We start from the raw sequence: 16,357 nt of genomic DNA, 5'->3' as shown, positions 1-16,357 counted from the left end.
AGAAAAAAACTAGAGGGTTACAGGGGACAATAAGCTGGATACAAGCCCACAGTGTGTCCTTGTTGTGAAGAAAGCTGATGGTCTATTGGGCTGAATTAGTAAAAACATTGCCAGTAGACCAAGGGAGGTGATTATTCCCCTCTAATTGGCAGTGGTGAGGCTACATCTGGAATACTGTGTCCAGCTTGGGGCCCCTCGTTACAAAAAAGATGTGGACAAATTGGAGAGAGTTCAGTGGAGGGCCATGAAAATGGTTAGGGGGCTGGGGCATATGACTTCTGAGAAGAGGTAGAGGGAACTGGGCTTATTTAGTCTGGAAAACAGAAGATGGGGGTGGGGAGGGGATTTGATAACTGCCTTCAACTACCTGAATGGCAATTCCAGAGAGGATGGAGCTAGACTGTTCTTAGTGGTGGCAGATGACAGAACAAGGAACAATGATCTCAAATTGCAGCAAGGGAAGTTTAGGTTGGATATTGGGAAAAGCTTTGTCACTAGGAGGGTAGTAAAGCACTGGAACTGAAACATAAAGGGGACTATCTGTGCTTTGACATATTAATTAGCTAGGTTGTGTATCTCTGAAGACAGAATTTTGTGACCTATTTGTAAACCTGTTAGTATGTAAGCTGCAAGAGGATGTAGTTTCACAACTCAGACTTTGACAGATGTTAAAGGAAACAGACAGCATGGTGCAGGTGGCACATAAACAAGTGAAATGATTAGCTGGTATGGTATAGCAAGCAACTTCAAAGATTGCCAGGAAACCGTGTATAAATGCGTAGAACTTAAACTGAATTGTGAAATGTGATTGGCTCATTTGAAGGTGATTAGTTCACTCTCAAAACCACAACAGCGCACCCTCAATAGACTATAAAAAGCCTAAGCTTCCGAAGCAAGTTGGAATCCCTGGAAATTCACTTAACAGTGCTAATTTAACAACTTACTGAAGTATTCCCCAGGATATCCTAGATGTCTGGCTAGCTGATCCTGGGAATCCTACCACTGAAGTCTTCCTGTCCTACTTGCAGCTGCGCTTCCATGGTATGTGACACTGTTTACTGGGGAAGTTTGTAGTTTGTAAGTAAAATCAAGCCGATTACCAGAATGGTTCCTTGGTCTTAAACACCAGTCCACCCACCAATCGCAAAGGTATTCCCAGTATCCCTAACAGTAAACCGTACACAGGGAGGTTGTGGAATCTCCCTTATTAGGGTTTTTTTGAGACTTGGCTATACAAAGCCCTGGCTGGGATGATATATTTGGGGATGGTCCTGCTTTGAGTAGGGTGTTGGACTGGATGACCTCCTGAGGTCCCTCCCAACCCTAATTTTCTATGATTTCCTGGCAACCAGTGGCTACCAGAATTTCCAGTACCTAAACATGTAACAACTTCAGGTTTTATTTATATCATTTTGGGGGGAGGGGGGATTGGAGGCATATTTTGCTTACTACAGTGTTGGCAACTACGGACAGTTTTAAGGACAGCCTTTGAGAGGGACCATTCAGTAATAGTAATTTTTTTTTCCAATTTGGCTGTTAGTTCACCTAATTCTGCTTTCTTTCCAGATGAGTACTTTCAATGAATATTGCCCCAGTGAAAGCAAATGGCAGCAGCTGCAATAGAATGGGTAACAGAAGGGTCCTCCACTTTAGGTTTAGTTTATGAACTGGAAAAACTTGCAAAGTTTATGAGAGTGGTAACCATCAGGGTGGCTTTGCCTGTTGTAGTATCAAGTGCAACGTGCTCGGGTCTGTTTTTTAAATCAAAATGCAGCCCACATTATTTTAACTCAAAGTGGTATTGAGTTATTTATAGAGTTATAAACTACATGAAAAATAGCGAACCTTGGGCATGTCTACATGTTCATTAATGTATTTTTGCTAATGCACATTAAATTTAGTACCTCCATTGTGAGGTTCTGTAAAAAGGTGCATTAACCTATTTTAATGCGCATTAGTAAAAGCACACATTTTTGTGACACTTCAATGTGCATTAAAATAGGCTAATGCACATTAAAGTGCATGTGTAGATGTGCCCTTGATATTATGCTCACACAGTAACAATGTCCTCTCTTTTCAGCATTAGAAAAAGGTTGGTTAAAGACACCTTCATTTTCTTATCTGTAATGTATAGTTATGTATCAGGTACAAGAAGCATATAATGTAAATACCAATGTTCATCCCCCCGCCCCCCGTCAAAAATTCTGGGTTAAGGGCGAAAGCCTATTAGTATACAGAAATGTATTTAGGCACAAGAAGTATTCTGGCACATTAATTTCTTTATAAATATTATCTATGCTTGCAGTCCTTACTTAAGTAAAAGCCCCACTGAAGTTGATGGGAGTTATTTCTGTGTAAGGTTTTCCCCATACTTTTCCCTAATACAACGTCTTTTTTTCCTGAATGAACTCCCAGTGACCTTGTTTATAAGTCATTTGTCATGTTTATTTTCCTGCCTTACATCTGTTCATAATTTACTTTCCCTTTATCTGGTATTTTGCTTTCTTTTTCTCTCATCTGTGTTGCATTGAAAATAGCAATTCTGTTCAGCTTTATTTATACTCATGGCAAGGGTCATAATACCAAATATAGATCCCTTAACTTGCCTTTTCTTTAAGCTCCACATGCTCTGTTAAGCCTACAACATCCACAGTCATCAAGAAAAAATAAATTATGGGACATTAGTTTAAAAATATACATGACTGAAGTTTATTTATGGGTTTTTTTAAAGTTTTATTTAACTCTTTCTGTCTCCACTGCTTCTTGTGACTAGTCCCAGCTCCCTTCTATGCATGTTGGCCTGGCTGGATTTTTGGTGTTTTACCTGGCATTGCACAGCTCTTCTCCTTTTTACATGGCCTAGATTGTTTTAGGCAAAGGATCAGAGCACTCTCTGCACAGTTTGACTTATATTTTGTGGCAAACCCCCTCAATTTTCTAGTACTCCAAAGACAGTGTAATAGAGAATAGAGTCTACAGCACTAAAAAGAGTTTTTGGACTTAAATTGTTAAGTACGGTAATGACTACAGTTCCCATTCTGAATTTGATATTACATTTATTTTAATTCTATTCTAAAAACTTATTTTCCAACATGCTACTGTTTTTTTTTTTGATGAGCTCAGTTGAGACCTTCTTATCTTATCCAAAACATTATTATTCTGTGCCCTCCCTCATGCAGAATATTACCATTCTTTTTTCCCATTTAGACCATTTACAAGATCCTACTTGGTTTGGCGTTCCCACTGTGATTCTAACTGTGAATGGGAAGAAGGAGATCTATGTTAGGACTCTTTGATCAACTAAATGAAATCCAAGCTTGTTACCGGGTTTCTGTCTACCTAAAGAGGAAATCCACTTCTCTCACAGACAGTTTGAGCAAATGTGAACGAGGGAGAAGTGTGATTGGTTTCAGATTGCATCCCCACATAGAACAACCTGGGCGCAGAACAAAGCTCTAGCACAACCCCCTGCACCCACCCTCCCAGTTGCTACATCAGCTGTCATTCTACTGTATTCATTACAAGACTGTAATTAATAGAGACCAATGAAAGGAGTACTTTTATGCAGTTCCAACCCCCATGCAAGCACATGAATTAGAAACAAAGGAACATAGGAAGGGGGGGGGGTGCAGATCCAGGGCATTGCAGTGGTGAGGTTGCACCCTCTTTCCATTCCTGAAGCAGCTTTAAGAAGGAGATACTTGGCTCTTCATCAGGGCAGTGGGGCAGGTAGTGGCTCTGACAGAGTTGGTGCAGCTCCCCCCAGGCTGTCTTCAACTTGGTGCTGGCCAGACCTGTTGCAGTAGTAGCATACCTGTTGCATGTGGGGGGTGAAGGGGAACGTTGGGGCAGAGGAGTAGTAGGCCCTGGGCAGAGCAGGGTGATGGATTTACATTAGCCTCCAGAGAGTGGTAGTGGCAATGGTGTTACCTGTCAGGGCTTGTGTTCCTGACTCTCTAGCTGCTGCTGCTGTGGGTTAGATGCAGGCATGGGCTCTGACTCTGGCGGCTGGGGAACAGGCTCCCCATACGTTGGTTATAGCAGCACCCACAGCACAGACTCCCCAGGTGCCACCCAAATTGGTGCCTGAGTCTTAGGTCTCACTTGCCTCCCCCTCAAGATGCACTATTGCCCACCCCCAATTACAGTAGCCAGAGCCCATGTCTGCACCCAAGCTGTAGCAGCAGCAGCTGGAGTGCGAGGAACCCAAGCTATGGCAGGTAACACCACTGCTACTACTAGTGTTGCTCTCTAGAGGCCATAATACTTGACCTCTCCACCCCACTCTGCCTAGGGTGCAGAAGCTCACAAGATCCAGGTGAGGGAGAAGTGGGCAGTGGGGGCATGCAGGACTTTGGTTACATGCCCCTCCTCCTCCAATATCTCACCATAGGGCAGGGAAGAGAGTGCTTTTAGTTCCCTAACCCATTTTCCCTCTATCTGTGGGGTGCTCCAGGGTGGCTGACTCTGGAGCTCTGTCATTACCCACGGCAGGGAGCTCAGCCCTGTCCCCCTTCAGTGGGCTGGCATGGGGTTGCATCCCCCCTTTTCTAAAACCTAGGTCTGCCCATGCTGGGAGGGACCATGTGGGCATCAAGTCCCTGTCATTGCAGGCAATCATCTCCTATAATCCCTTTATGGATTGAGCAAATTTAATTTTAGAACTATGAAAGGGATTGCAAGAACAATTTCAGACAATGTAAATGCTCCACATTGACTATATGACATGATACTATAAGACCTTTTCCATATTATTGTACTCTATTAGAATAATTTAAATCTGAGTAATGTGGATTTCCAGTAATATTCCAGCAATGACTTTTGCATCTTTTTTCAGTTTAGATTTAAGCATGGTCTTTATTTAGCACAGTTTACTGTCCTTTGGGAACAGTGTTAGATGCACTAAAATAGTTCCTGGGGGCTAGCTTATTAACAAATCTGTTTTCAAAAGAAGTTTATCTTTGTGCCACTGCAGCCAAAACTTGACATGGGGCATGCAAGACCTAGCCAAGACTAATGGATGAATCGTGGGTTTGGGAGTGGTGTTTTTTTATCAAGCTGGTTTCTCAGGTCCTTACTAATTTTAACTCTTCCTTCATGGAGTTGCTGCGCTCACTGAAGGCATTGGGTGTAAGGAATGAGTAAATACTGACTAAGGATGATCGTTTCCCAACCTCACACATACCATACCTCTATCTTGTTTGAATGATATAGCAAAAGACATCTTCAGCTTTTTCTGATCCACACCAAACCACTTTGAAGCTCTGAAAATTCTGATATATAGTTGGATTTGTTCAAGGACAGTCACTAAAAATTTATAACATTTTATAAATTATATTCATTTTAATGAGGTGTACTGTACCACAGTAGGGAATAGGAATAGGAATTAGCAACTATTCCCATTTGCTTAGTCCTAATTTTATTTCATTTATCTCTCTGTTTTCAAAACCCCAAGAATTTAGATCCTTAACACTGGCTATTCTCAGAGTACATCTGGCATTAGCAATTCTGTACCTAACATATCTACGTTTATCTGGACATGCTCAATTTTTTTTAGTTATAGATGATTTTTAGAGTGGTAACTTAGAGACACTTTATGCCTTAATCTCTTTTTTTCCATTTCTTTCCATTTTTGTGGCATCTCTTTTGCTTTATACTGAATGTTTACTGAGTTTTTTGACTTATTGCTGAGTTTCTTCCATTGCTTTTCTCTCCATTGTGTGACCTCTTATGTATTTGGTCTTGGGAAAAATGATCCATGTTTTCTAGCAGTTTTATTTAATTAAAAAACCCACCAAAACAACTAGTTTGTAACTGGGCAGTGGGAGAAGACTTGGTTTTCACTAACTGCCTTGAGCATTTTTCTACCAAACTGGCATTGTGTGGTTTGGAGGGCATCTGAATATGATTGTTATGATTTCTTTTCATATTATTTAACATGGAATAATATAGTTGCGAGTCTGTATATTCTATGGATGCTGTTCTTAGTGGTGATGGTATTCTATGTTTTGCTTCAGTGCCTCAAATTTCACTTAAAGCTTGCATATATGATATGATATGATATTATGAATACATTCCTTCTAGTGTGACCACTGGTGGCAGCTTGGTTAAGATATTTCACTGTAGCTTTAGAGGTGTGAGTGAGTCTTCTCCAATCTTACGCTGTAGGCCACCCACAGTCAATGTAGCTGTAAATGGATACCAAATAATTTGTGCTGGCGAACCAGAGGAGGCTGGATATGGAGAATATTTTATAGAAAAAAATATATTTTGATTTCAAAATTGCTGTTGATACAGAATTCACTATGACCCCAGATTAAGTGGTTCCAGTGTTTAAATTCCGCCATTGTTAAAAATATGTATTTTCTTTCTGGTCTGAATTTATCCAGTTTTAACTTCCAGCTACTAGATCTTATCAGACTGATAGTTGATAGTCAGGTTCAAGAGCCCTTAATTTTCAAATATCAGCTCCCTGTGCAGATACTTATAGACTGGGATTAAGTCACCTTTTGACCACCTGTTTGTTAAACTAAGTATATTTATCTTTGTTGAGTGTTCTATGGTAAGGGGTGTTTTTCATTCCTTTAATCAGTCTGATGGATCTGAACCCCTTTTTTATTCTATCAGCATCCTTGAATTTTGGATGCCAGAAGTAAACACAATATTCTGGGGGTGGACTTGCCCACACCAAATAAAAAGGTAATGGAAACTGCATACTCCACTCAAGAATCCCCTGATGAGGGATACATAAAAGGATCACATTAGTCATGTTAGCTGTTTAGTCTGGAGAGCTCACATTTTCAAGTCCTTTTAGAAGTCTTTGTATAGAGTCCGCTTAGTATTGTCTAAAATATTTCTTGCTAGATTTGTAGCTTTACATTTGGCTGTATTAAAATATGGATTGTTTGCTTGCTTCAACTTGACCAGGTGATGTGACTTGCATAATATCAGCCACCTATCCTCATTATTTATTCATTTCCAAATCAGTGGTTCTCAACCTTTTTTGTACCAGGACCCATTTGTAAATATTGATGACCAGTCCTGAACTGTTGCCCTCAGCCTCCCAGTGCATGGGGCAGGAGGTAGGTGTGTGGGACATGGGGGCCCCAAGCTGCCCCTTGCAGGCTGGACCTTTGCCAGCCTGCAAGGGAAAAGCCACAGTTTCCCATGTTTTTCTCCTTTAAAGGAAAATCAATTTTTAAAGTTTGTTGGTCCATTTTTAAAGTTTGTTTGTGACCCTTTCATGTATTCTTGCGACCCACTTTTGGCTTGCAACCCATGGGTTGAGAAACGCTGCCCTAATCTTTATGTCATCTGAAAATTGTATCAGTAACAGTTTTATGTTTTCTTCCAACTCACTGATCAAAATATTAAATAATATATAATCACAAAGAGAACCTTTTGAGTCTGTACTTAAAATATGCTCATTTGGTGATAAGGATTCCCTGCTTTCACTTATTTTGAGTCCTGTTGGTTAACAATTAACCATTTTAATCCGTTCATTAACACCATTTGGAGTTCATATCATTCTAGTGTCTGAAACAAAAGGGGTGCATGGGGTATGAGGTCTGATGCCCAAGGACTGTACCCTTATAATAACTTATAATGTGTGTAATGGGGGGAATACAAACACCTGTTAGAGATGTCAGCTTTAAATGGAAGAAACAAAGTAGGAAAAAATAATGCTGTCTAGGTTGGGGGACTTGGAAAGAGGAAAGGCTTGATTGGCTGTTTCTTCACCTTTAGTAATAGTGAATAGTAAAGCATTTATGAGATTAGTATAGCCATATAAATAGTATTCCAGGGTATTTATGTGAATTTTAGATCCTACTAGCCCAGGGGCAGGCAAAATATAGCCTGCAGGTCAGATCTGGTCCACCAGGCACTTTCATTGGCCTGCGGCGCCCAACAGTGAATGGTACCCAGCCCAGCCCTTCCACCCATGAGAGTGGGAATGAGGCACCCACATGTATACCCCCCCAGCAGGGGCAGGCAGTGACGGCAGCAGTAGCAGCAGCAGGCGGGGGCACTCAGGGCGCTTCTGCCCAGCACTGGTGCCCAGTGGCGGCCCTGGCCAGCAATGCACATCATGGCGAGGAGCACAGCCTCCACAGGGCTGTCTCTATTGCTGGCACTCCCCACTGTGCACATGTAGCCCCAGCACCCACACGGCACAGGAGGGAAGCCCCACATGCTGGAGCCGGCTGTCTTCCCTGCCCCCTGCTGCAGGACAGAGGCAGGAAAGGCAGCTGGCTCCAGAATGTGGGGCTTCCTTCCCTTCCCGGGCTGCGTGTGTGCAGTGAGGAGCACTGGCAAGATTAAGAATTTATTTTTGAGTTATGCAATCACCTCTATATACAGTATGCAAACACAAATCATGACAAAAATATTTTTTGGAATAAAATTAAGATACGTTATAGTAGGTGTTTAACTTTTAGTGTATGACTTGGTTTTTTTCTGGTTCTAAGAGGGCAACCCGCCCCCACAAAAGGAGCATTTTCAGGGGACAACGGGAGAGACTTCCAGTGGCAAAGGTCAGTAGTTAGGGATGGGATTTTTGGTCCCAAGATGGCAAGGAGGGGGTGGGGCAACTGTCAAGGGGTAGAGATACCCATGTGGCCCTCAAAAGCTCACCAAGACTTGTTAAGTGGCCCTCCACCTGAAATAATTGCCAGCCCCTGTACTAGCCTGTAGAAAGACATGCAACTCTGTGCAAGGTGCCAAATGGAGGAGGAGAGCAGCCCGTACAGCTTTTGGTCCAGTAAACTCGTACCTGGGGCAACTTACGTTCTCACCCAAAGGGCATTTGAGCTGACATCTCCCACTTTCTAGCAAAGTTCCCTAACACCATGCCATGTAAGACAAGTCAGAGGGGGTGGGAGGGAAGGACCAGCTGGTAGTAGTAAGGCAGATGAAAACCAGGGACTTCTTAGTTGGCTAGTGCCCATTAGCCCCCTAAGGAAAGGAAGTCCTGATGCTGAATCAGTACTTTGGGATTCTTAATAAAGACTTTTCTGTAACCCTGACTGGGGGTTTATGGTCTGTCCAGGACTTTCTGAAGAAAGGGGAGGTATACGGGATATGTGTGCATGTTGACTCGCTTGTGTTTTTTTTTAAATGCTAACTGTGAAAGGGATGGACTTGCACAGGCCCAGCTGGAAGGCTGAGTTTCTGACAGCTGGACTTTGTGGTGGGCTGTCTAGACACTGTCTGGAGTATAAGCTGAGTGATTTTTAAAGCCCTGTCATGCTTTTGATGGGTGCCATGAGTGGTTAGGGGAGAACACTGCAACACAAGGCTACATCTCTGAAGCAGAGGTCAAATAAGTGTCTAAAAATGTTGGGTCTCTTTTTAATAAATAAACTTTGCAGGCAAAAGTGTGAGGGGAAAAATGACCAGAGCAGATAAAGTAGAGTTAGGTTCATGTCACACTGCCTAAACATGTCTTGTCTTGTATAAAATATTTTACTTTTATAGGAGTGACTACTACATGCAGACTTGCATTTATAGCTATTCTTGTTATGCTTTTATATTTGTCTTACCATTTTCTTGTGTATCTGATTCAAATTATCATTTCTATGTCACTTTTCATGCTGAGGCAAGTTTCCAGCTTTATTTATGTGGGGTGGCTGTGGTAGTGTTGAAATTTGTATGGGTCTAATTTTAGTCCCTTTGCAGTTATAGACCACTGATCTACAAACCAGTAATGCTTTAGCTACCTAGAGCAGGGCTGTCCAGCTGGTGGCCCATGGACCACATGCAGCCCCTGACACGTTACCTTGTGGCTCTCATACTCTCAGACCAGGTGCCACCCCCCCACTGCTTCTGCAGCTGCTGTCAGTGGGCTCCCATGTCCTCCTCCAGCTTCCACTTCCTGCCCCTACCTTAAATGCAGGCTGGAGCAGCACAGCGTACAGGGCTGAGAGACAGCCCATGGCCAGGAGGTTACCTTTTGTTAATGGGTGCCAGTCTTTTTGCCTATAGAATCTGATTTCAGGTCTTAATTTAAATCTTGTCTGTGTTCTTTTCTCATTTCTCTGTTTAGGTGGAAAATGTCCGTTTCACTGATCGTATATCTTCTAGGAAAGCTGCATTGGGAACCTTATATTTAACAGCTACCCATGTTATCTTTGTGGAAAATGTTTCTGAAACTCGGAAAGAAACCTGGGTATGGTCACATACGAGAACTAATTTGTTGTAAACTTGTAGAAGAAATATTTTCTCATAGTACTTTACGGGATAGATTATATAATAAATAAACACAGAGTGTTATATTAATAGTGTTTATAAAATAATTAAAGTTGACTAATGAGAACTGCTGACAAGGAAGTTTACAGTGGAATATTGTTTCCGTTAATAAACTTGAGCCTTAGTAAACTTGAGTCTTCCAGATGATTTGGAATAGTTATTAGAAGTATAAGGACATAAGAAAAAATACTACAGTATTCTACTGTGGGATCACCATTGTAAGCTGCAGCATTGCTTACATCTTGTGGGAGAGACCAAGGCAACAGGACAGAAACAGAAATGCTGAGCTGCTTTGAATTGTTTGAATTTATTCATGGGGTTAAACAACCCTTGTCTTAGCTATTTTCTGTCTGAACTCTATCAGTTATTTTCTGCACATGCAGAATTTAGTATCCCCTTTTTATTTAATTTTATTGAATGTCTAATGTAACTATTCTGTATCAAGGTACAAAGGTATCTCCATCACTATATCATCTAAGTGTTTCTATTTAGTTTGGTTACTAGTTCTGTTGTCTTTTTTTGTACTTTTAATCTTGCCTTCTCTTTCCTTCAGTACCTCCATCCTCCATTTTGTTGTTCTGTATCATGGGTTAAATATTTGAGGTCTTAGTGAATTACCTTATGAAAGAGGAGGTGCAAATTTTTGTCCTGGAGGCTCTATGTTACATGACTGTTTCTTTTTATTGCAAAGATGGATCAAAAGAGATGTCTTACTTTGACACACTGATTTATATTTAAAAATGCAATGACTTAGCTTTTGTAAGTTAGCCTTTGAATATCAAAAGTGTGAGGAAAGGTGTGCGCCTGTATTAAGACAGGAGATATGTTATTATATTTTTCCACATGAAGTGGGAAGTGTTTAAAGGAAAAGAAAACTATAAGAAGTAGATTAGGAGGAGTTCCTGAAACATCCCAGAATGCTATAATTTTGGCTGTGGAACATCATTATAGGTTAAGGGTTATTTCTCCTTGCTCCAAATCATTATTGTTTGCCATAACAATTTTTTATTTGTTTTCAGATTCTTCACAGCCAAATTTCCTCTATTGAAAAACAGGCAACAACTGCTACTGGCTGCCCTTTGCTGATTCGCTGCAAGAACTTCCAGATCATCCAGCTCATCATACCTCAAGAGAGAGACTGCCATGATGTTTACATATCTTTAATACGCCTGACACGGCCAGGTAAGGGAGAGGAGTGCAGTGATGGAAGCTAAGCAGATCGCTTGACTAAAACACCTTGCAGACAAATGCTACCCTATAAATTGAATATATGCGTTTGCATTCAAAACTATTAAGTCCCATCATCCCTGTCAGGACGAGGACAGTGTCTACTTACTGTCTTCCTAAAAAAGCTCCCTGCAATAAAGAGGGAGGCATAATTTGACAGTAAGCACTAGTGAATGCACATGGAGAAGGACAACTAATTAATCTGTAGCATTTACAAAGCCAAGGGATTATATATTATCTATATTATCATTTCTTACCAGCACATAGTAAAGGGAAAGCCCTGGTACAACACAGTTTTATCCCTTATGCAAAATTCTTGTGGAACTTGAAACTTTCCATAATTTCTGTTGAGTGGCTCAATCATGGAGAAGCCAAACGCAATTGCCCAGCAGTGAAATGAAAATCCAGTTGTGAACCTCTGTGCATTTTGCTATGATTAGTATTACATTTGGGCTTTCACTGAATGGAGATAGCTCAGTAGCAGAGCTTGGAAGAGATCTCCTTGCCTTTTTTAATTTATTTCAGCTCCTGACAGATGGCATTAGTCTTCCCAGCTGCTTGATGCGTTTGGCCCAGAGTAGAGGGTGAATTCATTTCTCCCTTTTTTGAACTCTGCAGTTTACGCGCACAGCCAGAATTCATTGGTCCATCATTCATTTTAATAACCTTCTTGCATCCTAGTTGTAAAATAAAAATATTCTCTCTTGCTTTAAACTTAAAAAAATCTAGAAAAAATGTTAAAGAAATATTAAATACAAAATACTTGGATGTTTTAGTCCTCCTATTCCTTGTCTGTCCATTGCATTTTCATTTCTACAATGTGTAGGTTAGGAACACAGTGTCCTTGTAAACATAATAATAACTGAATTAGAAATATTATAAGTAAATAAATTATAATAGTTCCAAAGAGCCCCAGAACTGGGGCCCCATTATGCACTGGGGAAGAAAAAAGAACAGTCTTGTCCTAAGAAGCATAAAATATATTAGAGGACACACATGTATGTAGAAAGGTGCTTCTGCACTTTGCTCTTTTAGGAGAATTTATTCAAATGTGGAGAAAAGGGTACTGAACATGATGGTATATTATTAAAACAATGCTTAATGTTGAGAGTAGGTAAACTAGCTTAATACAACTCTTTTCTAGCAAAGTATCTGCTAGGAAATTTTGAGAGACCTGATTTTGCAGCATTCGTGGTAGTGTAATGTGAATTACTTTGAATAATGTCTGTTTAAAATATTGCATTTATAGCCCAGAATCTATAAAAAAAAAAAGCTACAGGATTTCAGAACTCAAATAAGCACTTAGCATTTTAACTCTGCATATGACATACATTTCTAAAACTCTGTGAACAGCTTCATAGATGGTGATGTAAAAGAATATACATATTTAACTGTAACTGGGGAGGAGGGTGGAGGGCGACTGTAAATTTGTGTTTTGACCTGGCTGTGTATGGAATTGGAACATTTTCATATCCAGGATATGCTGTCAGTTTCAAAATCCTTAATTCAAGTTCTATGTCGAGGCTCAAAATGGTCTTCAAGGTGAGAATGCAAATAGTGTATTTGAGTATAAAATCTACTTCTCAGTTCACAAGGATGCTGGGTATGAGCTGATTTGATGCAAGTGATCTGGTACATAACTGGAGGTCAAACTCTGCTTCTTTAACATGACTTGAATCCTGTGTAAAGAATGCATTACACAACACTGACAACATCAGTACTGATCCTTCTCTTGCTACAAGAAAGTCAGTTTCTCTGGTGTGTTTTTTGGGGAAAAATTGAATTGCAAGTTAGAACAGCAGGTGAACTTGGTAAAGTGCTTACTCTAGTTCGAATCCCAGTGATATATGCAGGACTGCATATAATTAAGTAAGCTAGATAGTACATGATAAAAATAAGTGCAGGGTTTTTCAATTATTATTACCGATGGGTCAAATTCAACATCTGATTGATACCTGCATAAACTAGATTAATTCCTCTGGCTTCAGCACTGCAGCACATGTACATGCACGCTGGGAAAATGAAAATAACCAGAAAGAATCCTATGCTAAGTGTCATGGAGTGGGGCCTAGGAGTGGCTGTGATCTCTCTAGCACCCCTTCACCGTGCCAAGTAGGCAGTCCAGCATCCTCTTACTCACCCGCCACATCTTGTTGTTATATGGTTCTAGAAAGGGAGGCTGCCTCTTGTCGCCCTGGACACTGTGCTATGCTTCTACTGTCCCCCTGTTCCGTATGGAGTGACCTGGTGCACCCCAGCCTTATGGGCTATGCGTGCCTCCAACCTCCCCTTTAGCACGCCCCAAGCCTCGCAGATATACCAGATGTTATCTGGTCAGTTTCCTGTATGCGCCCTTCACCGGCGCCCCTGGGCTTGTCACGCAACCGGCGCCCCTCTATCCGCTAGCCCTCTCGGGCCTACTAGCTATATCCGCCCCCTCCTGGGGCCCGCACAATATACTCGACCCTCCTGGGGCCTCTCCACGTACAGACGGTGCCCCCACTGGGGCCTGTCCCTCTGTGCACTCGCCCTTTCCGGGCTCTCTATAATCGTGGACTCGGCCTCTCCGGGCTCATCTCTATAATAGCACCCTACCCTGGGCTTCTCTTCCCGTGTGTCCTCCTTTGGGCCTAACACGAGCCCCTCGGGCTTCTCGCTGGTGCTCCTTGCAAGTGGGGCTCAGGTGGGCTTAGTCATACCTGGCCCCCAAGATCCTCTTTGCCCCTTCTCAGGGCTGGGGTATTACATCCCGAGCTACAGTGCCCTTGCCAGCACTGTGCACCTTGTCAGGACTGGGGTAATACACCCCTACTATGGTGCCCTTGTAGGTCCTGGGGTCCCCACCACTGTGGAACCCCTCAGGGACTCTTCCTAATTGGGGCTCAGGCAGCCCTAGCCTTACCTGGCCCCCTTAACCCCTTTCTCTGGGTCCTGCCCCCTGGGGCTTCTACCTACACCCATGCTAGGCTTCCTCTAACTAAACATGCCCTCCCTGGGCTCCTCAATCTGTTCACCCCTTCTGGGGCCAGGGTCTAGATGCCCCGCAATACAGCACCCCACCTCCCTGGGGAGCTCCTGATGAGGCCTCCTCCACCCCTACAGCCTCGCCCAGTCCAGTATAACAATAACTAAACAGAACCGTAAGCCAGCCAGCTGTAACACAACAATAAACCTCCTGGCTATAACATAGGATCTAGGCCCACCTGGCTCTCTTGCAAAGGCCTCCTAGTCAGGGTTCTCTCCATTCTTACCATGGTGCAGCCCCTTGGGTGCTCAGGCTGAACCGCTCTGCTTGGCTCTCCTGCACCTCAGGCTGCCAGAAGGGAACTGGCTGCTGCTAAGCTTTGGCCTGGGCTGTTTATAAAGGCCCAGCCCTGTCATGTGACCAGCTGGCTGCTCCGGCAACCAACAGCTGTGCTGTCTCAGGGAGCTTCAGCAGCCCTTATTCCTTCATAGGAACAGGGCACCCAAGTGCTCCTGTGACACTAAGAAAGGAAAGGAAGTCCATACTGGGTATGTCTATGCATGCACTTGATCTGTGAGTAAACTACTCACAAGTAAACACTCCTGGGCAGCGTCCACACATGTAGGGAAGCAGGAGCAGATTCGCTGCTAATGGCAGCAAGTCTGTCCAGCTTCCTGGAGCCCTGCAGTGGGCCCCTGTTGCCATCAGGGGGAGACCTAGGCTCTTCTTGGGTACTAGCCCCACAGGGACCTACCCCACCCCTGCAGCTCTTTCCCAGTCCAGGACACTGATCACCCAATCAGGACACGGGGCTGGGACCTGTCCCTGACCTGTCCCTGATTATGTCACCTTGCCACGGCAGCAGGGAACTCCAAATCCCTCTCTCAGAGATCATGATTAGGAAGCAGGGGCTGGAAGATCCTTATCTCCTAGCACCCACTTCACAATTCGGGAGCAGGGAGCTCGGAAATCCTTATCTCCCAGCCAGAGCTCCATGGTTGTGGGGCTCAGGCTGGGGGACCCTTTTCTCCCAATGCCAGCTCCGCAACAGCACTGGGAGATTCTTAGCTCCCAGCCTGAGCTCCATGAGGTGACTGGACGCTGGGTCGAGACAGCAGGGAGCTCCAAGCCCCCTGCTCCAAGATGGCGATTGGGGAGCGGGGGCTGGAAGATCCTTATCTTCTAGCCCCCGCTTCACCATCATGACTGGGAAGTGGGGGGTTGGGAGATCCTTATCCTGCAGTGAGCCTGAGCCTCGTGGTCATGGGGCTGGCAATGGGAGATCCTTGTCTCAACCTGGAGATAAGAATCTCTCAGTATTGGCTCTGCTGTCACAGAGCTGGTGCTGGAAGATAAGTCTCCTAACACAAACCCCATGACTGTGGAGCTCAGAATGGAAGATAAGGATCTGCAATTGTGGAGCTGGCAGGGGCTGCTGATCCTATTCCCTGCTCAGCTCCGGAGCTGGGCAGGGAAGAGGCTGGGGAGCTTGTTCCTCACTCAGCTCTGTGAGTGCGGAGCAAGTGTTGGGAGGTAACGGTCTGCTACCACTGGCCCTGCTGTGGTGGAGCTGGCACTGCGAGATAAAGATCTCCCATCCCTTCTCCCTGATCACAATCTCTAGTGGCAGAATCTCTGCCCAAGCTGTAGTGGCAGAGCCCACCCTGGCAGCAGGCAGCTTCCAGGGGCAGGAAGCAATTTCGTCCCCCTGGTGGACAGCTGACTGGAAGCAGAAATGCTATTGTGCCATATCTAATCAAAAGTAAATTTGCTACTTGCATTTGCAGGTAGCAAATTTACTCACAATTAGCAAGGTTTATTGTGTAGTAAGCATGTGCCCATGTAGGTGCCCTTGCTTACTGCACAGTAAACTATGGTACTGTGCAGTTAAGGATCTTGTGTAGATATGCCCATTGT

General features: G+C 43.3%; 1 protein-coding gene across 1 annotated transcript in view; it reads left to right on the top strand.

Annotated features, from left to right (window-relative positions):
- Positions 1-16,357, top strand: part of MTMR7 (myotubularin related protein 7) — a 93,195-nt gene that overhangs the window by 19,162 nt on the left and 57,676 nt on the right. The window contains exons 2-3 of the mRNA XM_019553405.1: positions 10,046-10,168; positions 11,268-11,430. Of these exons, the coding sequence (XP_019408950.1) occupies positions 10,046-10,168; positions 11,268-11,430 (286 nt within the window). The remainder of the gene's footprint in view (positions 1-10,045; positions 10,169-11,267; positions 11,431-16,357) is intronic.

The sequence above is a fragment of the Crocodylus porosus genome, unplaced genomic scaffold (assembly GCF_001723895.1).
Source record: "Crocodylus porosus isolate Cpor-Errol unplaced genomic scaffold, CroPor_comp1, whole genome shotgun sequence".
Taxonomy (NCBI): domain Eukaryota; kingdom Metazoa; phylum Chordata; order Crocodylia; family Crocodylidae; genus Crocodylus; species Crocodylus porosus.
The sequence above is the reverse complement of the archived record's forward strand: the minus strand, read 5'-3'. Positions and strand labels throughout refer to the sequence as shown.